General features: G+C 36.8%; 1 protein-coding gene across 6 annotated transcripts in view; it reads left to right on the forward strand.

Moving 5' to 3' along the window:
* Kdm2a (lysine demethylase 2A) overlaps window positions 1-27,321 on the forward strand; it is a 118,486-nt gene that overhangs the window by 61,218 nt on the left and 29,947 nt on the right. For 5 of the 6 annotated variants that reach the window (XM_013150811.3, XM_063227593.1, XM_063227595.1 and 2 more), the window contains exons 3-10: window positions 3,874-4,012; window positions 5,103-5,181; window positions 5,850-5,896; window positions 16,637-16,815; window positions 21,754-21,860; window positions 22,225-22,318; window positions 23,648-23,801; window positions 25,135-25,250. In XM_013150811.3, coding sequence (XP_013006265.2) covers window positions 3,874-4,012; window positions 5,103-5,181; window positions 5,850-5,896; window positions 16,637-16,815; window positions 21,754-21,860; window positions 22,225-22,318; window positions 23,648-23,801; window positions 25,135-25,250 — 915 coding nt within the window. Of the gene's footprint in view, window positions 1-3,873; window positions 4,013-5,102; window positions 5,182-5,849; window positions 5,897-16,636; window positions 16,816-21,753; window positions 21,861-22,224; window positions 22,319-23,647; window positions 23,802-25,134; window positions 25,251-27,321 lie in introns of those variants that run through there. The other variant, XM_063227596.1, reaches the window with a different exon arrangement.

The following is a 27,321-nucleotide window of genomic DNA, read 5'->3' on the forward strand; positions in this document are numbered from 1 at the left end:
CCTTACTATTTTATATTCCCACCAGCAGTGCTTTGAGGATTCTACTTTCTCCACATCCCCTCTAACACTTGTTATTTGACTTAAATAGTAACTCACTGTGATTTTGATTTGCATTTCTGTAATGACTAATAATGTTAAGCTAGTGATAAATGATGTTTCAAGTGCTTCCTGGCCAGTTGTAAATTTTCATAAATTATCTATTCAAATCCTTTGCCCATTTTGAAATTGTTCATTTTTGTTCTTTTTATTGATTTGTAAAAATTCTTTAAATATTCTGAATATTAGATTAGTGCTTTTCAAATGGGAGAAAATCCTATTTCATAGGGATTTTTTTCCGCTCACTTTTCTGGATCATTTTAAAATACGAAAGGTTTTCATTTTGTTGTTACTGGTGCTTTGGATGTTATATTTATGAAACCATTGCCTAATCTAAAGTATGAGTATCTGCTGTGGGAAACAGATTTCAGTATTCAGTTTGTACCTGTTAATTACTGTGACACTCAGTTCAGGCCCTATGGAGATTGGCATCCATAGCCGGCCAGTGACTTCTTATCTGCTGTATGAAAAGCACTTGGAGTACAAGTAGCACACACCAGTAATTTAGTTGGAAATTGTTCGCTAATTTTGATGGGTGGGAGATTGGAGGCTGGTTTCCTTAGTGTGTCCCTGCCTTCTGAGTTTCATTATAGCAGAGATTTTGTTATAGCCTACAGTCTAGGGTTGTTAGGATTGGATACCTTTTTTTAAGCATTTATGAGATATGCATAGAAATTTATATTAACTAAGGTTCTTACATTAAAATGGGGAATAGGAAAATTCCACTCTGTCTACCTTCACACTGTTAAAACTGATGAGTAATTTTCATACATGGTTGCTGACATCCCATTTTCAACACTCAAAAAGAAATCAAGAATCTAAATTTTTGTGTTGTCTTTAAGAAATTGGAATGGTTTGGCTGGAACAGGAGCCTCTCACCTTTATACTTAACTGAATTAAATTCTTATTGAAAATAGGAAAAGAAAAGCATTTATAAAGACAGGAATAGCCAGGGATATAGCTCAGTGACAGCACCTGCCTAGCAAACATGACGTCATGAGTTTGCTCTCTGGTACCAATAAATAAACAAACAAACAAACAAACAAACAGGAAGGTTGGTGGAATCTTTTGCTACGACAGTTAGAAGTGTTGGAATAATAAGGATGATTATTTGTTTTGACAGGCATTTAGAATTTACAGTGAAAGTGCTTTCTAAAGGTAATTACTTGAGCCAGGTGAGCATGGTGACACATACCTATAATATCAGCACCCAGGAGGCCGAGGCAGAAGAATTGGTTTGAGTTCAGGGCCAGCCTTGGCTACTAAAGTTCAAGGCCAACTTGAACTACAATGTGAGACTGTCTCAAAGGAAAAAAAAAAAAAGTAACTATTTGAGGAAACTACTAGTCTCTAGTACTTCAATTACATATAGGAAATAAAATGAGGAAGAAAACTGGTTAATGTTTAAACACACACACACAAACATGTAAGACACTGTAATTGAAATCCTCCATAAAAAAGGTATCTAAAATTATTTTGAACAATGATGGCCTTATTAAGTTTACGAAATGTATTAAGATTGTTTCTTCCAGACTACTAGTAAGTGTTAAGAGGCTTTTTACTAAATATGGAAAAAGGTATGATATCAGTAACTTCAATCTTGTTTTCCACTGGTGTGCAACAAATCTATTTTCATTTTTATGATTTAATTTCTGCCCATTTATACATTTTCATTTCCTAAGAGACTTCTCTAGTGTCTTATTTTACATGGTTATTTTAAAGGCAAGTTTTGTGTAATCAATTCTAGATCTAGGTTTTTAAATTCCAGGTGTGGCTGTTTTTAGCACCTGTAAGTGCAGGGCTACTTTTTGCTTCTGCCATTTGTCACATGATTGTGTTCTCAAGAAATTTTTGCAAGTGTTAACACTGAATAAAATAAAATATATTAAAAAGTAAATTTGTGACATAAGCAACATTGTTCTATAACAGCTTATGAGATAGAGTTAACATACTGCAAAATTCACTAAAGTGTATAAAGTGTACTTACACAGAGATGTGTAAATATTGGCACTAATTCCAGAATATGTTCATGGCTTCTGAGAGAAAGGCCATACCATTAGCAGTTACTTCCCATTCTTCCTGTTTCCTGACCCTTGGAACTACTTACCTACTTTCTGTCTCTATGGGTTTGCCTATTTCAGACATTTTATATAAACTAAATCATATAATGTGTAGTCTTTTGTGTCTGGCATTTATTTGGCTTAACGTTTCTCTCTTTCTCCCTCTCTCCCTCTCTTCCTTTCCTGAGACAAGTCTCCTTTTGTAATTCAGACTGGCCTTGAATTCATGGTGATCTTCCTACCTCAGCCTTCTGAATGCTGGAATTACAGGCATGATCCACCATACCTGGCTTCTGTCTGTCTGTCTGTCTGTCTGTCTTTCTTTCTTTCTTTCTTTCTTTCTTTCTTTCTTTCTTTCTTTCTTTCTTTCTGCAGTGTTAGGAATCAAACTGAGGGCTTCAATGCATGTTAGACAAGTGCTGTACCACTGAGCTACTCCACTAGTCCTGTTGTCCTTGTTTTTGAGAATAACCATCATAGTAGACATGAAGTAATACCTGTCTTTTTTTGTTTTGTACCAGAGATCAAACTCATGACCTCATGCTTGCCAAGCAGGCACTTATGCCACTGAGCTAAATCTATGGCAGCGTTTCACTAAGCAGTTCAGACTGATCTTGAACTGACTTTGTACCCAAGCTGACCTTCTGCCTCAGCCTCCCAAATGCTGGAATTACAGATGTGTGCCACCATGCCCAGTCTCACTATGGTTTTGATTTCCATTTCCCTTAGACTCAAGATACTGAGCGTCTTTTTCTGTTTTCTTTCTTTCTTTCTCTTTCCTTCGTTCCTTCCTTGCTTGCTTGCTTGCTTCCTTCCTTCCTTCCTTCCTTTGTACCAGAGATCAAACTTAGGACCTTGTATTTGTCAAGCAGGTGCTTATTGAGCATCTTTTCATGTGCTTATTTGCTATTTGTGTATTATCTTTGGGGAAACATATTATCTCTAAATATGGATGGTCTGCGGAAATAGCATACCGTTGCTTAGCTTTCCTTATCTGAGATAGAGTTTTTGGCTTTAAATTAATATTCAAGTGTTTTAATCTATCTTTGAGATCTTTTTTTGGTACCGGGAATTGAACTCACAACCTCACGCCTGCCAGGCAGGTGCTTATGCTGCTGAGCTAAATCTCTGGTTCATTGAGGTTTTTTTATAAAATTAATCTTAGATATAGCTCTTCCCTATGAAAAGGAATTATATTCTCAGTTGAGTTTCTATAAAGACAGAGTTTATATCCACTTTTTGTTTGCTGTAGGGTCTTACCTTGTAGTTCAGGCCTTGAACTTAAAATATAGCCAAAGTCAGCCTCAAATTCGCGACCCTTGTGCCTCAGCCTGCTAAGTGTTGGGATGACAGGAATGTACTACCATGCCTGACAGTTTGTCCACACTTTGATAACCCATGATAGGTACAGTATGCAGTAGGTCCTACTTGACTCTTTTATTGTGAATTTCTATCTCTAGGCTTAAAAAGTTAGCAAAGGTTAAAGTCACAGGTAGCTAATCCAGTGGCGCTCATTAAAACTGTTATAGAGTACTCAGCATTCTGAGATGTGTTAGCTGATCTTGAATTGAAAGAATAGACCTGTAAAGTAAGGAAAATTGGTAGTTGACATAGCAACTAAGGTTGAAAGTAGCATTTTGTAGATTGGGGGCACCGGCTACTTGTAGATGGGCATAGGGAAGTACGTGATTTCATCCATATGTCCCTTATTTCCCAGCGTGGTACTATGCGACGACGCTATGAAGATGATGGCATTTCAGACGATGAAATTGAAGGGAAAAGAACTTTTGACTTGGAAGAGAAGCTCCACACCAACAAATACAATGCCAATTTTGTTACATTTATGGAAGGGAAAGGTCAGTATCATTTTGATTCAGAGGCACAGTTCCTTGTATAGGAAGTCATAGACGACTATTAATGTAGCATATATGCAACTAAAATATTGCCCGTTGATGCTATTTATCTATCCATTTTCTTTGGTTACATAATATGACTTGTTCAAACCTCTCTTCCCCTGTTCTCGTACCCTTGAGACATTCTTTATGTTGGAAGGAGTCAGAGATGGGCATGGTGGCTCATACTTGTAATCTCAGTAAGTGAGAGGCTGAGGCACAAGTACAAGTTTGAGCCTAGCCCAGGCAACTTAGTGATTTTTTTTAAGGCTCTGTCTCAAAGTGGGGTGGGCACTGGAGATATAGCTGAGTGCTCCTTGTGTTCAAATCCCAGTACTACAAAAAAAGAAAAAAGTAAAAATGTTGTAGTCTTTTATTAGGCTAGGAATGATGTTGTTGTTTTGATTTTTTTGAGACAGGGTCTTCGTTTGTAGCACAGGCTGGCCTTGAACTTAATATGTTGCCCAGGCTGGCTTCAAACTCAGTGATCTTTCTGCCTCAGCTTCCTGAGGGCTGGGATTACAGATGTGGATCCACCATGCTTGGTTGTTTTGTTTTCTTAATGGATTTTTCCTTCTCTCATCCCTTTTCTTGGGTTTAAAGTGTACAATAAAATTCCTTTTGTGCATATACTCACCTCACTGAAACCAAGGTGGGATTCTGTATGTGTCATATAACTTTGGAACTTACCAAACTGACAAAGATGTCATATCTGTATTGTAGTGGTCAGAATTAAATCTTTGGTAAGATTAATGGCAATTTCTAGTTTATGAAATAACTCATTAATAGTACTGTACCTTCTGTTAAGTTCTAAATTTCCTGTAAAAATACAGACATAGCAAACTCCTAAAGCCCTATTCTTCAGAGTGCTATTCCTATTTCCTATGAGGAACTTCTTGATAAAAAGCATGTGTTTTTTGTCTCATAGAACACAATAGTATGCACAAAAGAAAAATCTGTCTATGCTTTATTTACTTCCTGTTTATGATCCTCCTTCCTTTTTTTTTAAACTGTACCTTTTGCCTTTCTAATAATTGTTTTTCTGTGGTGATAGATTTTAATGTAGAGTATATCCAGCGGGGTGGTTTGAGAGACCCTCTGATATTCAAGAATTCTGATGGACTTGGAATAAAGTAAGTGTTCTGGGCCTGGCTGGGCATGGTTGTAAAAGTAAACTATGGGAGTATTAAGAACCTAGAGCTGGGCCGGGGATTTAGCTCAGTGGCATAAGCACCTCCCTTGCAAGCACGCAGTTGTGAGTTTGATCTATGGTACTTAAAAAAAAAAAAAAAAAACAGAGCAGTAGATAATTTAAAATAATTTCCCCCTTACTTAAAAATGTGTTTTAAGGTGGTTCAATCCCAGCACTCTGGGAGGCCAAAACAGGAGGATCACAAGTTCAGTCTATGCTGGGCAGTTTCATGAGGTCTTATAGGGTGGAGAAAGGATAGCAGTTCAATTCAAAGACCCTGGGTTTAAATCACTAGTACAGCCAAGAAAGGAAAAGAAATGTTACACATATAATTCATGTTATAAGTAAATGAAACAGTGTAGATGAGCTAAGAAGAAATTTAAATCTCTTGAAATCTTCCACTTTTAAATATTCATTGTAAACATTTGTTATGTATTTTTTCCTATATCACTGTGTGAATATAGTGTATAATCATATTTTAAAAGTGATTCAAAGTGTAAATGTGAAGATTTATGTGTTTGACTGGGGAACCATGTACTTGAAGAAAAAACTCACTCTGATTAGACAAGTTGTACTTTTGATTTATACTCACTGATGTTTGTTTTCTAGGATGCCAGATCCAGACTTTACTGTGAATGATGTTAAAATGTGTGTAGGTAAGTATTAAGCTTTTGAGTTCAGGGGCTTTGAGGCACGGATTTAAGACACAGGACTGAGTCCTAAATCTCAGACTTAGATATAATGTTCTGGAACATTCAAGTGTATACTCAATTAGGAACTACTATTTTATTAGCCTCTAAGAATTTTCTCACAGAAAGTTATAAAAGTTACCTCGTTTAATACTCACTAACCAGAGAACCTTTGAATCTGTATCCTTTTCTTTTATCACTGTGTATCCTTCCCTGTCTCCATAAGGTCCTGTCTTCCTAGGCAGCCTATTCAGGAAACTGAAAATTTTTCTCTGAAACAAGGAGTCTTCTGTCAACTATGATTCTCTTTCTGCATCCTAAAAACAGTAGAGGTTTTAAGTATGGATACATTAAAATTTGTCATCCATGATTAAATTGAATCTTTTTTTTTTTTTTTTGGTCTTTTTTTCATTTTTATCAGTACCAGGGATCGAACTCACGACTGCCTGCTTGCAAGGCAGGCACTTATGCCACTGAGCTAAATCCCCAGCCCCGATTAAATTGAATTTTTAATCCAATTTATATTTTGTTGTGTTTAAAATTTAGGAAAAGAAAGACATTTTCATGAGATAATTAAAGAACAGAACTTCAGGAAGGGATCCAGAAACATTGAGCTTAGTTTTATACTGCGGCCCTGGGATACTTCTAGTATCCATAGGAGTTCAGAGGTGGTAGCTGTCCTGTACACAATAAGGCAGTAAAATTGCATAAACTTTTTTAGAAGTGTTTCCAACAGGACGTGAGACAAAAGGAATATTTTCCTCTTTCCTCCTAATACCATAATTCTGTTGTGTTTTGTCCTCTTGAACTGAAGCTCCAGTGCTATTTTTTGCTTTGAAAATAAATATCACCATACGTTTTCTTGCCTACTTGAGGGTCCTTTACTCAGACTACTGAGTAAAGTCTTCAGTTTATCTAAAAGATGAAAGTCATAGGGCAGGTAGTTCTCTGATGTCAGTATTACCCATTCTTTCACTGTTCCTGTGTTAGATTCTAGCCATCTGCCTGCCACTGTTATATTCTAGTACTTAGAGCAGACCCTAAATTGTAGTAAGTACTTAGTAAAACTGTTGAATAATTAAAACACTTTCCCACTCTATAGAAGCAAAACTTTCTCTCTGGGGCTGCCTTGCATAATCTACTTGAATATCTTGAATATTTACTAGCCAGTTATTCCACTTTTGTTTTTGTTTTTGTTTTGTTTTGTTTTGTTTTGTTTTGAGGTGCTGGGAAGCAAATCCAAGAACTTGTATATGCTAGGCAAGTGCTGTACCACTGAGCTGTATCCTCCACCCCTCACTTCTTCCATCTTTTCTTTTTTCATCATTCTCTTTTATACTTTCTTTCTTAATGGACCTTTGGGACAACAATTCCCTGGGTCTATAACATAGTAGATAACCGTAGCTTTTCTTTATTGCTTAGGTATTCTTATGGTTTATGGTCCATGAGTGACCTTCATGTGTAATAACTTGTTAAAGTGGGATTCTGGAAAGGTGATGGAACTTTTCTTCCCCATGTAGATAATGGTTGCACTAGCAGGCTGTCTGATGGTGTTATTTTAGAATTTTCTAGTCTATTGAAAGCTTAGCTTCCAAAGGACGATTTGGACAGTAAAGTACAGTTAATTTCCATCAATATCAGATCTTAGCCTACTTGGTCATCCTGCCTGCCTCCTCATCCCACCAACCATGGTACCTCCACCAACTATGGGTATGTTTCCTGAAACAACCAGCAAATAGCTTGCCAGAGCCAGGATAGGCAAAAAAGGGCCTGTCCTTCAAATGTTGGAAAACTGTGCTATGATCACTGATTGCTGCTTGTGATTATAGAAATACAAAGAGTCAGATGACTGTGGTTGATCTTCCATCAACTGTTGCAGGCTTCTCTTCTCCTATCCAGGCAATTTCCAGGATATTTTGTAGGGATATTTTTCTAGTTCTTTTCATTTTTCTATCTGGAAACCAGACATTGTAGACTTAAGTTGTTCAAAGCACCTGCATATATGGGAAAACTGGATAGTGACCACACATGCCCAGGACAAGATGCAGGCTCAGAAGACATAAAAACATTGTCTGTTTATACCTAAGTTTGATCTGTGGCACAGGAATGGCCTTACAACAGTTAAAAACAAACAAGGTCAGGCATGATGGCACACACCTGTAATCTCAGCTCTCACGAAGCTGTGGCAGAAGGATCACTGGGAGTTCAAGGCCAGCCTGGGTTACATAGTGAAACTGCATCTCAAAGAGACCAAAACAAATAAACTACAACAAAAAACTCCTGAAAAACAGTGGTAAATACATACCAAACCTTGGGAAAAGGGAAGAGTCTCATTCCAAGTGTTACCACATTACTATTATTTAGATGTCCAATTTTCAACAGGAAAGTATGACCCATTAAAAAAGACAAAAGTGAATTAATAGAAAATGTCCCTGAAAAAGACCAAATTGCTAATCTAAGAAAGATTTTAAAACAATTGCATTAAAGATACTCAACTAAAGGAAGGTAGAGAAGTTGGGAAAACAGTTTATGAATGATCAAAATTTATGATCAATAAAAAGAAAAAGGCTAAAAAGAAACCAAAAAAACCAAGCATGGTGGCACATGACTGCATTCCCAGCACTTGAGAGGCCGGGGCAGGAGGATTGTTGCAAGTTTGAGACTAGTCTGGGCACTTTTAAATTCACTAGGAATATTCAGAGGCAGATGTCAGCAACTTTCCTATACTATGCCTATTGGTCATCATGTTTCTGCTTCACCACTGCCTAAAGTGATAGAATAAATGACATGGATTGAAACTTGTGAAACTATGAGCCAAAATATTTCATCCTTTAAATTTATTGGCGGGGGGGCCTCTTAGTACAATCACCATTCTAATAATTTTTTATTAGTCCATGTTTGTAGTACATGGTGATTATAGTTATCAGGAGGACTTCATGTACATATGTCTCCTTACCCTCCCCTCCTCCCAGCTGCATTTTGTTGTTGCTGGTTTTTTAAACAGTCTCAATATGTAGTTCAGGGTGATCATGTAACTCACTATGTAGTCCAGGCTGGCCTTGAATTTGCAGTGATCTTCCTATTTCAAACTCTGCTTAGTGCTGAGATTACTCTTGTGTGCCACTGTGCCCAGCTGTTATTGCATTTCCCCCCACCTTCCATCCTTTTCTTCCTATTATCTATCTTTTTATTCTAACTTTTTTTTTTTTTTTTGGTTATTTTTTGGCTTTTCGAGAATGTCTTGCTATGTAGTTCAGGCTGATCTTGATCTCATTGTATAGCCTGGGCTGGCTGTGAACTCATGTCAATCCTACTGCCTCAGCCTCCCAAATACTGGCACTACAACTGTGTGCCACCATACTTGGTGTATTCAAACTGTTTTTAAGAAATGCTCAGTTCATGACAGCTCTGCTCACATGCCATCTTTATAAAAGGGGGCAAGTTCAGCTCTCTTCTCTTTTACCTTTTTGTCTCTAGTCATATAATGACGCAGCAAAAGGCCCTTGCTAGCATCTTGATATTGGACTTCCCATTCTCTGTAACTGTGAGCCAGAAAATTCTATTCATTTACCTAGTCTTAGGTATTCTGTTAAATCAGCACAGACTATGACAGGCCCTAAGAGGTGATGTGGGACGCCATTGAGCAGACTAGTATACATGTTGTAGGAATATCAGAAAGGACAGAGAGACCATGCAAATCAATAATGGCTGGAAGTTTGCAACTTTGATCAATAACATGAATATAAAAATCTCAGTGAACTACAAAAAGATGAACTTACAAAACCCTTCCCAACCACCATTGAGGAATAGTAAAATCAAATCTTGCAGAAGCCAAAGATAGACTGTTAGAAACCTCAGGATAAAAGTTGCTCATCACATGCAGGGATGTATGATAAGATTATGAAATGATTTCTGATCATAAACTTTGGAGTTCAGTAGGAAGTGAATCACTGTCCTGAAAAATGCTAAAAGAATGTCAGTCGAGAATCTTAATTAAGTTGCCAAAACTGTCCTTGAAAAGGAAGGGAGAAGCTAAGATATTCTCAGATATCAGAGCAAAAGCCAAGAGTTGTTACCACTAAAACTCTTCTGCAAGAAATGTTCGCCAAAGTCAGGCATGGTAGCATGTGCCTGTAATCCCAGCACTTAGGAAGCTGAGGCAAGAGGTTCACTGAGAGTTCAAGGCCAATTTGGGCTACATAGTGAGTTCAAGACCAGCCTAAAGTACATGGCAATACCTATCTCAAAAACAAAACAAAAAAAACAAGAAAGTCACCTTTCAAGGTGAAACGAAAGGACTACACTTAACTTGAAGCCATATGAAAAATAAACTTCCCAATAAAAGTAAGTACATGGATCATTATAAAGGCTAGTATTAGTGTGACAATGGCTTGTTAATTCTTATTTCCATATAGTGTAAGACTAATGCTCCCTACCTCTACCCCCAGTACTGGGATTGAACCCAAAGCCTTTGCTCTGGGATGCATCTCTAGCCCTTTTAAAAATTGTTTTTTGAGACAGACTCTCATTAAGTTGTGAAGGCTGGACTCAAATCAACACCCTCCTGCCTCAGCCTCTCAGTGTGCTGAGTGTGTACATATGTGGTACAATTTTAAAGTAATTGAAGAAACGGGACAAGAAAATCTGTAAGATGTATGTAGACATCAAACAACAAAATGACAGTAGTATGTCCTTTCTTTTCAGTGTAAACTTGAAACTTCAATCAAAAGGTATTGATAGAATGTATTTAACAACATGATCTTACTGTGCTTTCTGCAAGATACTTTTGTAAATAGTAGTCAAAAGAGAAGGGGTGGCTGTAATAAATCGGCTTTAAATAAAAATGGTTATAAGACACAGTGACATGCAGTGACACGTTAATGTTCAACAGAATAAAAAAGCAATACAAGTCATTAGCACAGTGGTACCCCAATGACAGACCACCAAAATATATAAACCAAAAACTAGCAACTGAAGGAAGAAATGTACAACTCTGTACAATAATACAGAGACTTTAGTACCCCTAGTCAGTTATAGATGGAGTATTTAACACAAACCAGTTAGATCTAATAAACGCCTGTATGTTTAATAATTATGATAATCACCAATGGGGAGATATATTCAAGTATACATATACCTAGAAAATTTTCTAAGACCATGTATAAGGCCACAAATTAAATGTTAGTAGATTTGTTTGTTTGTTTGAGACGGTTTCACCATACAGTTCAGGTTGGCCTTGAACTCAGTTTGTTAACCTAGGCAGTCCTCAAACTGACAGTGATCCTCCTGTCTTAGCCTCTCAAGTGCTTGAATTGCAGCCCTGCACCATCACGCACTGGCCAATAGATTTTTTTTTTTAAAAACATCAAAATGCCTTCTTCAAACAAAAGAAGATAAAGTTAGAAATTAATAGCAGAAGTAAAACCATGATGTTTACAAAAATTCTTTAAATAACCAGGGGTATAAAGAAGAAATCCCAAGGGTAATCAGAAATTACTTATAGGCAAACTAACACAAACACACAGAAATGCATACCAAAATTTAAAGGATATAGTGAAAGTAGTGCGAAGGGAGAAATTTATAAATGATTGCATTGAAAAATAAATCTCAGTGGGCATGATGATGCTTACCTGAAATCACAGCACTTGGGAGGCTCAGGAAAGAGGATCACTGTGAGTCTGAGGCCAGCCTGGGCCACATAGTAAGTTTAAGGCCAGTCTGAACTACATAGCAAGACCCTATCTCAAAAAAAACCAAACAACTAAATAACTAAATATCAAATCAGCAACTTAACTATAATTTTAGGAACTAGAAAATGAAAAACTAAAAATAGCAGAAGTAAAGAAAGAATAAAGATAAAGTTAGGCATGATGGTGTTACACCTGTAATCCAAGCCCTTGGAAGACTGAGGCAGGAAGATTGTTGTAAGTTTGAGAGCAGCCTGCACTACAAAGTGATACTGTGTCTTTAAAAAAAAGCATGTGTATATAGTAAAGATTAGGGCAGAGATAAAAATACGGAAGAATTGATCAAAATGAAACCAAAAATTGGTGGTCCTCCTCCCTCCTTTCCACCTGAGATTCATTTTAGGATGTCACAAACACTAGGGAATTGCTTAACCACTGAGCTATATCCTCATTCTTTTTTAAAAAAAATTTTGTTTTGAGTCAGGTTCTCACTAAGTTGCCCATGCTGGCTTGAATTTATCATTTCTTCCTACCTCAGTCTCTTGAGTAGTAGTTCAAATTACAGGTGTCTACCACCACAGCTGGCAAAAAATCTTTAAAAGCTTTAAAAAGATCAACAAAATTGACAAACCTTTAGTTAGATGAAGTAAGGAATGAAAATTAGCAAAGTCAGAAATGAAAAGACACTACTGCCAATTTTAAGGAAATAAAAAGAAAACAAAGTGAAAAATTTTAAATGAGAAAAAATACAAAAGAGAAAAGAAATTTAAAAGGACTGACCCACCAAAAAATGTCTGCAAGAGAGTACGATTCACAGTTGTTTACCAGTAAACTGACTAGATGAAGTTGATAAATTCTTAAAAAACACCAAATATATCAAGACTAAGTCACAGATTTTTTAAAAAACCTGGATAAATATATAAGCAGTAAACAGGTGAAACCAGTATTCAGAATTCACCCAACAAAGAAAAGCCTTAGCCTGACCACTCAGTGGTGAATTCTACTGAACATTTGAGCCAGTCCTTCTCAAACTTTCCCAAAGAATTAAAAGAGAAAATACTTGTAAACTCGTTCTCTAAGGACAGCATTACCTTGAAACTAAAGCCAGAGAAAAACAATACAAGAAAACCAGACCAAAATCTGTTGTGAACATTGATACAGAAATCCTCAAAAAGCCTGTTACAAATTCAATTCAGCAGCATGTTAAAAGAATTAGATGTTCTGACCAGTTGGGATTTATTTCTGGAAAGCAAAGATGGTTCAACAATAATCAGTGTAATAGCACCACATTAACAGAGGGGGGCACGTTACCATCTCAATTGCTTCAGAAAAGGCTTTTGAGAATATGCAGTTTTTTAAATTAAAAAAACACTCAAAAGACTAGAAATAGAAGAAAACCTCATCGTAATTAAAACCAGTATACAAAAAGCTACAGCAAACATACTGAGTGGTGAAAGACCAAAAACCTTTTCCTTTCTGATGAGACATAAGGATGCCTATTTTTGCCACTTTTATTCAACATGGTATGGGAATTCTAACCTGATTAGTTAGGCAAAAAAGAAAAGATACAAAAGGCATTCAAATTAGGAAGAAAAAAGTTATCTCTGTTCACAGATAAAATTATCTTACACCTAGAAAATGCCAAAGATCACACCAAAAAGACTTAGAAATTCAGTGAAGTAGCAGGATACAAAGAACACAGCGGTTGCATTTGTGTGCACGACAGTGAATGATCTGAAACGGAAATTATACCATGTGTGATCATTTACTTCCAGGCTCTCTATTCTACCCTGGAAGTAAGTGCTCATATATGTCCAAGTGATTCTAAACAAGGGTATCAAAGCCATTCAGTGGTGGTTGGGGGGAGGGACCATCTTTCCACAAGTATACTGATAAACTAGATTATTAAATGCCTAGAAATGAAATTGGACTCCTACCTAATGTCATATGCAAAAAGTAACTAAAAATGGATTAAAGACCAAAATACGAGACTTAAAACTATAAAACTCTTAGAAGAAAATAGTGTAAGGGCCTCATGGTACTAGTTTTAGCAGTGAATTCTTGGATAAGACATCAGATAAACTGGTGGCAGGGCATGGTAGTACATACCTATAGTCCCAGCATTTGGAAGACTGAGGAAGGATTTAGTACAGACTGGCCTTGAACTCTGCATTCTGAATACTGGGATTACAGGCTGGTGCCAACATGCCTAGCTGCATTCAGACTTTTGAAGTACAGATTTTGTTTTGTTTTCTTGGCTAACTAGTGATTGCCAAAATGCAGTGAATAGAACATTAATTATAATACTCCATTATCAGTATATGAACTACTTTTTGCTAATACAGCTCTTTTTATCCTAGAGTGTTGCTTTTCCCATGTCTTTTTTAAAAGTATGCAGTTTAGTGGCTTAAGTGTATTCACAGTGTGTGATCATCACTGCTATCTGCTTTCAGAACTTTCTCATCGTGCCAAACCAAAACTACATACCTGTTAAACAGTCATTCCCTCCTCTTACTGCCTGACAACCACTGATCTGCTTTATACTTCTGTAGATTTGTCTAGGTTGAATATTTCAATATAAATGGAATTATGTGGTATGTAGACTTCCTGTAGTACTTCTTTCCCATAGCATATTTTAAAAGATTATCCATTCTGCTGTATATATTAGTATTTCAGTTCCTTTTTATAGCTGAATATTTTGTTATATGAATTTGTCACAATTAATTTATTCATTTGGTTTACTTCTAACTACCATGAATAGAGTTACTGTGAGTGTTCATTTACACACTTCCATTTGAACACCTCTTCAGTTCTTTAGTATGTATACTTAGAAATGGAATTATTGGACTGTGTGGCTATTCTATGATTAATTTATTGGGGAACTGCCAAGCTTTTCCTTATGGCTGTAATATTTGGTATTTTCACCAGTAATATGCAGGTGCTCCAGTTTCTCTCCATCTTTTACAGCACTTGTTATTTTCATTTTGAGGATTATAGCCATCCTAGTGAATATGAAGTGGTTATCTCATAGCAGCTTTCATTCGGCATTCTCTTCTTCCCGTATCGAGTGAATTTATTTAGTGGGTTGCCTTACATTTTCACTTATATTTTCAATGTACTTCTCCTATGCATTTTACTCTTAACCATATTCTTGTTATCTCTTGTCTCTTACTATACTATAAACTTTTAATGCAGTGGACTAGCCCCTAATACTTACTACCTGGTATAACTAACTACTCAGGCTATGTACACATAGTAGTAGTTTTTTCTGTCCAATTTGTTTTTTGTTTTTGTTTTTTTAATCTTTTTTTTTTTTTGTCTTTTTCCTTTTTATCGTTACCAGGGATCGAACTCATGACTGCCTGCTCGAAAGGCAGGCACTTATGCTGCTGAGCTAAACCCCAGCCCCATTGTTTTTTTGGTTTTTTGGTTTTTTGGTTTTTTTTTTTTTTTGTCTTTTTATCGGTACTGGGGATTGAACTCACGACTGCCTGCTTCCAAGGCAGGCATGTTTTTTGTCTTTTTATTGGTACCGGGGATTGAACTCACGACTGCCTGCTTCCAAGGCAGGCGCTTATGCCGCTGAGCTAAATCCCCAGCCCCCATTGTTTTTTTTTAATCTTTTTAAAAAAGGGTTTCACTGTGCAGTTCACGCTGACCTAGAATTCACTGTGTAGCCCAGGCTGGCCTTGAACTTTTAGTGGTTCTCCTGCCTCAGACTCCCAAGTACTGAGATTACAAGTGTGTACCACTATACCTGACCTTCGCTCCTTTTTATAATAATTGCTTAAAATAATTTTGTTGTACTGCCTTGTCATAGCTTCTCTTATTTTATTGCTTTTGCTTGGAATTGTTCCTGTTCAATAATATTTTATTTGAATCCTGTTTGACCTTCTATTTCTTTTCCTAAAACTTTTTCTGAACAGTCTGGTAAAAATATTTAATTTGTTTGTTTGTACTGCTACCATGTAATTCATCACATACTTTGTACTCAAACATTTTCCTTCCTTGATTAAATTCTCACAGTGGTCCACATAGTGACTTTTAACTCTCAAAAGGCATTCAGGGGGCCAAGGATTTAGCTCAGCGGCATAAGCGCCCTCCTTGGTAACAAAACCAAACAAACAAACAAAAAAAGGCATTCTGATTGAGAGGATACATAATTTGTCCAAGTAGTACTGGTGCTGATGTTTAAATAATTGGAGCCACCTAATACTTTCAGTTTAACTCTTGGGGCATGTTACATTTTGTTGTTGTCATAGTTCATAGAGAATTTCACGAAGACCCTTGTGTCTATCGTGGCATTTTTATCACATTGAAAATATTTGTGGATGAATAAGTGTCAGGTATGGGGGAAAATCTAGTTACACCAAAGGACAGACAAATTCAAGCTGACATACACTAACTGCTAGTGGATTCTTTATTCAAATTGGAAGAATAGATCAGGTCATTGTTCAAGCCTGTACCAACACAGTGTAACTCAATGGGTTTGAGCATTGATTAGAGTTAGACTGCCTGGGTTTTTGCCCTCCTTTGTCAGTTACCTGATACCCTCAGATTATCACTTAGCATTAGAATTGTCAAGATTAAGTGAGATACTAAATTGAAGATTCAAACTGGGCATGGTGATGCATACCTATTATCCCAGCACTCAGGGGACTGAGGCAAGAGCATTGGCTCGAATTTGAGGCCAGCCTAAGCTATGTAGTGAATTCAGGGACAGCCTGAACTATATAGCAAGACCTTATCTCAAAAAACAAAACAAAAACTCCAAAAGATTGAATACCTGACAGTGTAGTAAACGTACCATACGGAGTTGTTATTTTAATCTTACCTGTTGTCTTTCTCATTCTCTGTGATTTGATTTTGTTGTCTCAAGTGAGAATTCTCTACTTATCTATTACTGAGTATCCTGAATAGGAAAGTACAGGTTATTTTCTTTTACTTGTGTTGTATACTCGTAATATATTTAAGGGTATTAGTGGCTTAGGAGAAATGATCAGTGCATCTTTCATGGCAGGGAGTCGTCGGATGGTGGACGTTATGGATGTGAATACCCAGAAAGGCATTGAAATGACCATGGCTCAGTGGACACGCTACTATGAGACTCCAGAAGAAGAGCGAGAGAAACTCTATAATGTCATCAGCCTAGAGTTTAGCCACACCAGGCTGGAGAACATGGTACAGAGACCTTCAACGGTTAGTCTGGTCATTTTCTCCATGTTGTTGTCAGTAGAAAAGTTTTTTGCTAAGGGAACTCAGAACTTTTTGCATATACCAAGAACAAGCTGAATGAAGACTATTTGATAGAATTAACTTATATTTAGAAGAATCTTCATATTCTAAAATAAATTAGTTTTATGTAGGGCAGGATCATTCTGATTTGCATCACCAATAAGTTCATTTAGGAACTTTGACCTTTTCATGTGCTGGGAAGCTAAAAATTTGCTTATAATTAAATGAGAAGTATACTTAAATTTCTGTTCTATAGGTTAACACTTGCTGAAAAAGGCTTAGGAGAAAAACTGAGTTAGAGCCAAGTGAGCCTTTTTTTTTTTTTTTTTTTTTTTTTTTGGTCCCAGGGTATGAACTCATGACCTTGCACTTCCCAGGCAGGTGCTTGTGCCCTGAGGTAAATCCCTCACCAGCCCTAGGTGATTAAGAGATGGTTGCTGCCAGGTAGTTGATAGATGCCTGTAATCCCAGCACTCAGGAGGCAGATGAGGAGGATCATCAGGAGTTTGAGGCCAATTTGAAACTACCTAGTGAGTTCCAGGACAATCTGAACTACACAGCAAGACCCTGTCTCAAGAAACCAAAATTTAAAAAGGAGAAAGACAGAGTGGGTAACTAGATCCTACTAGTAGTAATAGATTGGCAATCCATCTTAAAAGAGTAAAATAGCTTTTGATCTTTAGCTCTCCTGAAGGCAGATTTTTATTTAACCCATCTTTTGGCTTAAAATACTGGCTATCTATACAGTATCAAGAAGATTGCTTTCCCTTAGGGGAATTGATTTCACTAGTCATTGGAGCTTTTCTTCTGTTTCCATTTAATTTCTGACTCAGAGCTCATAGGAAACCTTGAATGGTGGCACACATTTGTAGTCTCAGTTACTCAGGAAAAAGAGGCAAGAAGATCATTCGAGCCCAGGAATTTGAAGTTAGCCTAGGGCCACTCTGGGTAGTGAGACCTTGTCTTAAAGACTAACAGAAAACTCACTTGAGTCAGATATTCCACCTAGTATAGCAGATCTTGGAATGTTCTAGTCATTTTATGAAAGTAAAAATCTCAACCTATCTACACTGAAATTAATCATACCCTTTGACTTTAAAGTTGAAATGTGATCATTGTTTATGCTACCTCTAAGTATACACATGTGTATGTTACTAATAAGTTGGGTTAATATATATAACTAGTATGCTGACACATACACACAAAAGCAGGAAATGTTCTCATTATTTTCGCTGTCATCTGAATTTCTCAGTAAGAGAAGCTTCTTTTTGACAGGGTAGGTGGTACATTCCTATAATCCCAGCACTTGGGAGGCTGAGTTAGTAGGATTGCCATGGGTTTGAACCTAGCTTGAATTACAAACTGAAGTCATGACCATCTTGAACTGCATAACAAAATGCTATCTCAAAAAGACAAAAAAACAAAAAACTTCTTTCACTCTAAATGACAAGAGTCCTCTCTGCATTAGTTGTCACTGTTTTGTCATGTGAAAATACAGGGATATTAGTGGTTAGAGTTTTAACTTTTTTTCCCTCCCACTACTAGGGATCAAACCCAGAACTTAGTGCCTGCTAAACAAGTACTGTACCACTGAGCTAGATCTCTATCCATCTATCTAGACTTCTTTTTTGGTTTTGTTTTTTGAGGCAGGGTCTCATTATATAGTCCAGGCTATACTTGAACTCATGACAATCTTCCTTCCTCAGGCCCCCTAGGACTGAGATTAATAGGTATGTACCATCATGACCATTTTACCTAGCCTTCTGAATGGCCAAACATAGTCCACTAAATAAATAACTGTAAGAGGTCTATAACAACATTGTTTATAAATTCATCTCTTTAATATTTCTAGAATTTAATGGCATAAAGTACATGTCTATCTTAAGTGTACTTTTCAATGAGTTTTGCCAGATTTATTTACTTACGAAAGTATTAGCATAGTATGTAGGAGTTTCCTATGTTATCTCCTAACCTCAGAGCAACATAACCTTTTACCTTTTTTTTTTCTTTCTATTTTTGCACTGCTGGATATCAAACCTAGGACTCTGAGTATACCAGGCAACCAGTCTTCTACTGAGCCACATCCCTATCCCTGCCTTAATGTCTTATGATCTTCACTACCTTTAAAGTTTATTAGTTCAACAAATGCCTATATCTCAGCACTGTATTAGCACTGGAGGTACAGAAGGAAATAGGATCATTGTTGCCCTGTAAGAATGCTTTAGAGACTCACAGGGAAGAAAGGATGAGAAAATATTCATTTATATGAACTAATACAGTAAGAACTTTACAGAGTCTGGAGATGTAGCCCATTGATAGAGCACTTATGTAACATCAGAGGCTGAGTTTGATTCAAGCACTGTGAAAAAAAGGGAGCGGGGACAAGTACAAAATATTGCAGGAGCACATAGGAAAGACCAACCTTACCTAAGCTCAATATAAAGGAAATAATAAGGCAAAGAGGGGAAGGTGAAAATTGCAAGGAGAAGGAAAAACATGTAAAAGTAGCTATAGAAAGGTAAGGTGGGCAACTTCTCAATGCTCGTTGTAAGAGATAGCATAAAAAAATGGTCATTTGTCATTGTCATTCCAGTAGTAACTAAAGGTGATTTAAAAAGAAAACAGCAACAAATGGATTGGCAATGTAGTTTAATAAGAGCCCTAGATAAAGCCCTGTCCCCTCCCCAAAAGCAACAGATAAACATAGGGTATGTTTGTTTGGTGATGGGAAGATTAGTTAATTGAAGGCTGTAAGTTATTTTTGTGCATCGTATGAATAGATCGGGTCCAAGATACTGGATTTCTTGCTCATATAAATTTAGTTTGAGTATAGAGCAGGTTGAAATTGTATTATCCCCAGTAGAGACTTGCTCACTCACTTTTTTTTTTTTTCTTTGTTTGTTTGTTCATTTGTTTGAGACAGGGTCTTGTTATGTAGTTCAGGTTGGCCTTGAACTCAATATGTAGCCCAGGTTGGCCTCAAACTCAAAGTGAACAGTGATTCTCCTGCCTCAGCCTTCCAAGTATTGGGATTATAGGCATGCACCACCATGCCCAGCTTGAGACTCACTGTTTTATGGATTCAGGTATTTAACAAAGGGCTATTCAAAGGCTAAACATTAACCTATAACCTAAAAGGAAACTATAAACATGTTCCCATAAATTCTCTCTGTACTCAAAAGATAATAATAGCAAAGAAAGAATGGCAAATGACAGACTTGCTACAGGTGAGAAAGTCTTTCTCTGAATAAACACTTGATTAATAAAAGGGAAGGGGAGAAAAGGATATAGCTCAGCGGCACAGCACCTGCCTGGCAAGTGCAAGGTCTTGAGTTCAATCCCCAGTACTAAAAAATAAAAAAAGAAAAATAGTGAAGCATTCCAACCTTTCCCCGCTTCATCCAGAGATGAGACCTTATGGTATACTGGACAAGTAATAACAGTACAATGAAGTGGGAGGTGCTGGCCACTACATTTAAGAAACAAAAAGTAGGTTTTGTGTGAAAAAAATAAAAGAAAGGCATCTGTAAGTTCTTAGTTAAAACTGCTGACTCCTTAGTAGGGTCCTCATAGTTGTCCCTCATTTGGCTTGTTTCTTCCATGTCATTATTGAGCCTTTTTAAAATACTGTCCCACTAGCAACATCTGGATTTTCACTGGACATTGTCTCCTATCATTGTGCAGTTTTTTGTTTTTGTTTTTTGTTTTGGGTACTGGGGATCGAACTCATGACCTCATGCTTGCCAGGCAGGTGCTTTTGCCACTGAGCTAAACCCCTGGCCTCTTACCATTGTATGGTTTTTGTTTGTCTAGATATACATTGTAAGGAAAACAGATGATCAAATATGTAATTGTGAAAAAACAAAAAAAAAATGTGTAATTGTGCTAAAACATATCAGATGCATAATTTTTTAGTCATAAGTAAAATATTTGCAGTATCAACACTGTGTTGAATCCTTGGTGGCTTGATTCTCATGCTTTAACTATTTAGGGCTGTTTCTTGGGCTTAGGTACTTGAGTGCAGGCAGTTTCTAGAAAGTATTAAAATAAGGTCATATTGTTTTCATACCTCTTTCAGTTAATATAATTTAAAACAGGTTCCTAAATTCTGATAACATTGTTTCAAGTATTTTAATATAATTTTATCTTAAGCATATCCCTTTGAGATAATTATATTAGATTTCTGTAGATGCGTTCTAGGACTTCTATGATTTTTAAAAATATAACAGACCTGGAGCTCTTTGATTCCCACCCCACTAGTATCTATAGCATATTCCCCACAGAAAGCTGAAAATCCATACTGGATTTCTTTTCTTACTTTTTCCTCCTTCCCTTCCTCCCTGCCCTCCCTTTCCCTCCCCATTCTTCACTCTCTTAACTTTTAGTATCTTAGCTTTTCAAACAGTAGTGTATCTTTCAGTGAGTTTACTGGTACTTTCCAGATAGCACCTTTTACTGGTCAAAAAGCAAAGCATGTTAGACCAGTATTGATACAGAATTCTTATTTGGTCATGGCTGTGTGTCATTTAATGAGTCCATTTTGATGAATTCTGTCTTTATAGTCATCTTTATTCTCATCTAATATTTACTTCTAGAACATTTACCTCTTGACCCTAAGATTCACCAACAGATATTTTTAATTTACTTACAATGACATTATCTCTTGGTACATATTTAAAGGGATCTATTTTTCTTTTTATTTTTGAGACAAGATCTTGCTATGTAGTTCAGACTAGCCTTGAACTCACTGTGTAACCCAGGCTTGAACTTGGGGCAATCATCTTGCCTCAGCCTCCCAAGCGCTGGGATTATAGACATAGGAATTCTGTTTTTCTTGACTTTCATATTCTCTTTAACCCTAACTCTTCCCTTAGAACTTAAATATTTCCTCTTTTTTAAAAGGTGGATTTCATTGACTGGGTAGACAACATGTGGCCAAGGCATTTGAAGGAAAGTCAGACTGAATCAACAAATGCCATCTTAGAAATGCAGTACCCTAAAGTGCAGAAGTAAGTGATTTACTTTATGGTTTTTTAATGTATGCTCTGAGAAACCAAAGTGACAACAGGGAATAATTCCTGTACTTTGGTATTTGCTGTATATTGCTATTAAAATAATAATAATTTAAGTAATAGATTTTGCAGGTCCAAAAGAAAAAGAGTGTATATTGGAGTACTGTAGCACTTAATCCCACGGTTAAAGAAAAAAACTGTGTGCCATGGCAATATGTTAACTTGAAATTGCATCCTTTTCACCTACTAGAAATGATTAGATGGGAGGAAGATAGGAAGAGTACATGGGAGAATGTGGCATTTTAGTGAATGTGTCCTCTTTCCATCAGTATGCTAATGCTGCTTTTTTTTTGGGTGTCAGGTACTGTTTAATGAGTGTTCGAGGCTGCTATACTGACTTTCATGTGGACTTTGGTGGTACCTCTGTTTGGTATCACATCCACCAAGGGGGAAAGGTACGGTCATAGTCGTGGTAAGGAGTGGAATCTGCAGTTACTTAATATGCCCTGGAAATGAATGTTTGTATCTGGAGAGAATTGTAGATTTGAATTAACCTTCATGTCTAGTGTTCAGTATGTATTTGAATGTTTAGACCACTATCACTATGCCAAGATTGGCATTGTAATAGGCAATATCAACAGTCTTGTTTCTAGATTCCCCAAGTGAAGTGAAGCCAAAAGAGTAATTTTAGGAGGAGAACATAATTTCTGTATTTGGAAATGTAATAATGTAATAGAAGGAAATACACATATTGGATAGCTTCACAGTGAAATCAGTAAACAAGATCCAAATCAACTTTCCCCACTTGGAGGCATTGGTTAGAAATGTGGATTTGGGAGCTGAGGATTTAGCTCAGCGGCATAAGTGCCTGCCTTGCAAGCATGTGGTCGTGAGTTTGATCCCTGATACCGATAAAAATACAAAAATACAACACCCCCCCAAAAAAAAAGAAATGTGGATTTTGAAAAAAATACCTTCACTCCTAAAGAATTCCATTTCAGTTTGTTAGAGTGTTTCTCAACCCTATGTGAGAATGGAGACATATAGTTAATATCAGAGGTTTATAGTTAGCCTTTTCCCTCTTATTAGAAGTAAATGCATTTACGAGCAAAAGTAGAATTAAAATAAAAACAGATACTGGTTTTTTGCAGTTTTTTTTTTTTTAAAGTATGAGTTACTGCTCTAGAATAAATCCCTAATAGTCATTTTATTTACTTTAGATCCATGTAAGTTTTGTCCTCTTCGTCTTAGTCACTACCTTGGAACAAAGCAATCCTAGGCCAGTCTCTTGAAAGATACTATACTTAAATAGCTGTTATTTTGGTCTCTTAAGGCCAGACAGCCACATGTTTAAAGGAACTGCTGGGGCTGGGGATTTAGCTCAGCGGCATAAGCTCCTGCCTTGCAAGCAGGCAGTCGTGAGTTCGGTGCCTGGCACCGATAAAAAGGAAAAAGACAATCAATCAATTAATCAATCAATCAATCAATGGAGCTGCTTAGTTAATAGGCCAAATGCCCTTTTTCTCTCTAAGACCTGAATGGATTCTGGGTTCTATAGATATACTCCAGGGAAGTTCGGATGCTATTTGGTGTGATCAAGTGAATGACAAGATCTACTTCTTTGGGTCCTTAGAGTTTCCCAGACCCTTAAGTTGTATAAGATGGGAGAATTGCTTGCCTGTCTTCTACTTTGGTAGTCTTTTAATTTTGTACTTGTTTCAGTTGAGGGAAATGACTGGGTCATGTCAATGGCTGTTAACAGACTGAAGTTTTTTAACTCACAGGTCTTCTGGCTCATCCCCCCTACAGCCCACAACCTGGAGCTGTACGAGAATTGGCTGCTGTCAGGGAAACAGGGAGACATCTTTCTGGGTGATCGAGTGTCAGATTGTCAACGCATTGAGCTCAAGCAGGGCTATACCTTCGTCATTCCCTCAGGTAAGGAAGATGCAGAAGTGGGTTGTTTATTTTAGACACCTTAAATAAAAGAAAGTTGACCTTAAAAGAAACAGATGGATTACCTCCAAGAATGGTTGTGCTACTAAAGGGTACAGCAAATAATGGTGTCCTTTCTGTCATTATGGAGTAGATTCTGAGAGGGTATATTAAGAAAAAAAACTTGTAATGACGGTGATTTAACACTAAAGGTATGTCAGAATTGCTACTGGAGGGCTGGGGATGTATCTCAGCAGTACATTGCCTGTCTGAAAAGTACAAGGCCCTGAATTCGATTCCTAGTATGAAAGTAAATAATTTTTAAAAAGAATTGCTTTTCAGAAGACCCACACATTTGAGCCCCACATTAGCCTCAGTAATTCAGAATCTCTTTAGAGATGACCTAATCTACAGATGATGTTCCACCTCTGGTGAAGAACTACTTAGGTTTCTAGGAATGGCTATGAGGGCCAGAGTGCCACTAAATCAACAGTATTCTTGATCAAATCATTATTTCTAAAACATATATTTATAAAGAGCACAGGTTTTGAAGTCATAGTCCTGCTTGAGAATTCTAAGTGTTTACTGCTAGATATCACTTTGATCAAATATTTCTTTTTCTTTTTTGAGATATTAGAGTTTGACCCTAGGGCCTTAACACTGAGCGACATGTTCAGCACTTTTTAGACATTGTATTTCACGACCGAGTCTTGCTAAATCAGTAAGTTGCCCAGCCTGAGCTTGAACTTGCAATCTTGCCTCAGCCTCTCCAGTGCTGGGATTATAAGTGTGAGCTACCACACGACTTATTTATTAAAAGTTTCTTCGACAGGGGATGAAGATCAGTGGTAAAGAATTTTCCTAGCCTGAGCAAAGCCCTAGGTTTGATGCTTAGCCAAACAGACATACACTTACATACATACTTTCTCGTGACGGGTGTGATAGCACATATCTACAGTCTGAGCTATTTAGGATGCTGAGGTGGGAGGATCACTTGAGCATACAAGTTGGAAACCAGCCTGGGTGGCATAGCAAGATCTTGTCTCAAAAAAACTTATGAACATTTTCTCATTTGATGTTCACCATCAACCAGGTAAAGTATAATTTATCCTGATTTTATAGAGAAAACTGAAGCTTTTGGGGGGGGGTGTCTTTTTTGTTTTTGGTACCAGGGATTGAACTCACGACTGCCTGCTTGCAAGGCAGGTGCTTATGACGCTGAGCTAAATCCCCAGCCCCGAAAATTGAATCTTTAAGAGCTTAAATAATTTGACCAATCACTGAGAATACTACACTGTGTGCTTTCAGCTTCTATCTCTATTCCCTTTTCTTCCAGGCTGGATTCATGCTGTATATACACCTACAGACACATTAGTGTTTGGAGGCAATTTTTTGCATAGCTTCAACATCCCCATGCAGTTAAAGATATACAACATTGAAGATCGGACACGGGTAAGTAATTTTATGGAACAGTTATATGTGTAGAGGATTATACCATTAAGAAAAGATGTTGCAAGAGATTCATGAGTATTTTATTAAAATTTTACTTTTTCTTGGAAGCGCTTAAAATGTTATGTTCACATTTTGGTAATATTAAAAAAATAAAGTTTTAGGAAAGTTAACTTACTTGGTTTTGGAGAGTCAATTGTTTGAAGTTCTTGATACCTTGGATTTTCATAAGAACATAAATGAATATCTAACATAATCTCAAGCCATGCTTCTCATTTTTATGCTCATGTAATAATTTCATTTGATTACCAACCCCCAGACCACTTTACTTTAATACTTACATGTGTATCCTGTTGGAACTGGGAGTGTTACATTCCTATACCAGCACTCAGGAGGCTGAAGCAAGAGGATTGCTGTGAGTTCAAAACCAGCCTGAACTACTTAGCAAGACCCTGGCTCAAAACAAACCAAGCAAATGAATAAACAAACAAAAATATATATACTGTCTTTCTCAGCGGGGGTTCCATGAGAGAGTTAGGTGCTGTAGTCCTTATGTATCTTTATTTTCTGTATTTCCTAGATGGCCCATAGCAGACTGGTACCATTCTAGGTACATAGGAAAAAAATACAATCATTATACTTCATGGATACCAAACAAAAAACTTGCAAACTTTCTTGGATATAGGACACAGGGTCTTGCTGTGTAGTTCAGGCTGGCCCCAACTCATGGCCATCCTTTAGCCTCCTGAGTACTGGAATTATAGGTATGCACTCCCACACCCTACCAAACTTTTTGTAAAGACCCAAAGAGTAAAGATTCTCAGCTTTATGGTCCATAAAATATCTGCTGTAGCTATTGAGCCCTATCTCATAGTATAAGGGAAAGCAGTGTTTTAAAATAATTTTTATAAATGTGAACTTCTACTTATTTGTTAAAAGTAATGAAACTAAATAGATTGTAGTTTAATGAGTCTGAAGTAGTAATATTAACCCACCTATTGCAAGAGTCACTATGAAGATCAGTGTTACAATTCATTCCCTTTTTTAAGGTTCAGTATGACTGCTATACCCTAGGCTTAATTGTTTTGGTTTCAGGAAAGAAAAGGAAAAATATATTCAGTAGCATAAGTAAAATGAGCACCTTTCTTTTTCATATTCCCTGTAAATTGTTAAACTGGTTGAAATTAATCTTGATATAATTCTTAGACTTTATTCCAAAATGTCTGTTTTCCATATCTAACTGTATCTTTTAAAGTATGGCTTCTTTTATTTCAAATAAGGAATTCTGAATATGTGGGAAAAAATATAATCATTATCTCTAATTTCATTACATCCTCTATATAGTAGGCACAATCAGAATATACAATGAGTATTTTATAATTCATATAGTAAAAGACACATTGCTATTAATCCTCTCCCAAAAAAAGTACTTCCTCTTACTTCAGACACACTTATTCCATCATCTACTTATTCCCATCGTATTTTCTGAAATAGTTCTGGAAGCCCTCTTTTGTGAGCATCTTTACAAAGTATGATCAAAAATACATGGGTGAATGCTGCTGCTTAGTTCCATTACTTTTAACAAATAAGTAGAAGTTCGCATTTATAAAAATTATTTTAAAACACTGCTTTCCCTTATACTATGAGATAGGGTTCACCATCTGTTGGATGGTGAATGCCATCCAACAGAAAGGCAAGCTCAGGCTGGGGATTTGCTCAGCGGCGTAAGCATCTGCCTTGCAAGCAGGCATTTGTGAGTTTGATCCCCGGTACCGCTAAAAAGGAAAAAGACAAAAAAAAAAAAAAAAAAAAAAAGGCAAGCTCATAAAAACATGTTGTATCCTCATCTACCTTATTCTTTGGATCTGGTGCTATGCAATTTTTGGTTCTTCTTCTTAAAGTTAAAATGACCATGAAAGTTAATTAAACATGTTGAATTCAGGACATTGGAGCAGCCATACAGTACAACTAAAGACACTCATGAAAAAGAGAACTTCCAAAACCACTTTAGAAAGTGTCAAGAATGATGGGATAAGTGTATTTGAAAAAAAGTAGGGAGTATTTCAAGGAATAT

Source organism: Cavia porcellus, unplaced genomic scaffold, assembly GCF_034190915.1.
Source record: "Cavia porcellus strain 051 isolate PalLab524CR breed Dunkin Hartley unplaced genomic scaffold, mCavPor4.1 scaffold_17, whole genome shotgun sequence".
Taxonomy (NCBI): domain Eukaryota; kingdom Metazoa; phylum Chordata; class Mammalia; order Rodentia; family Caviidae; genus Cavia; species Cavia porcellus.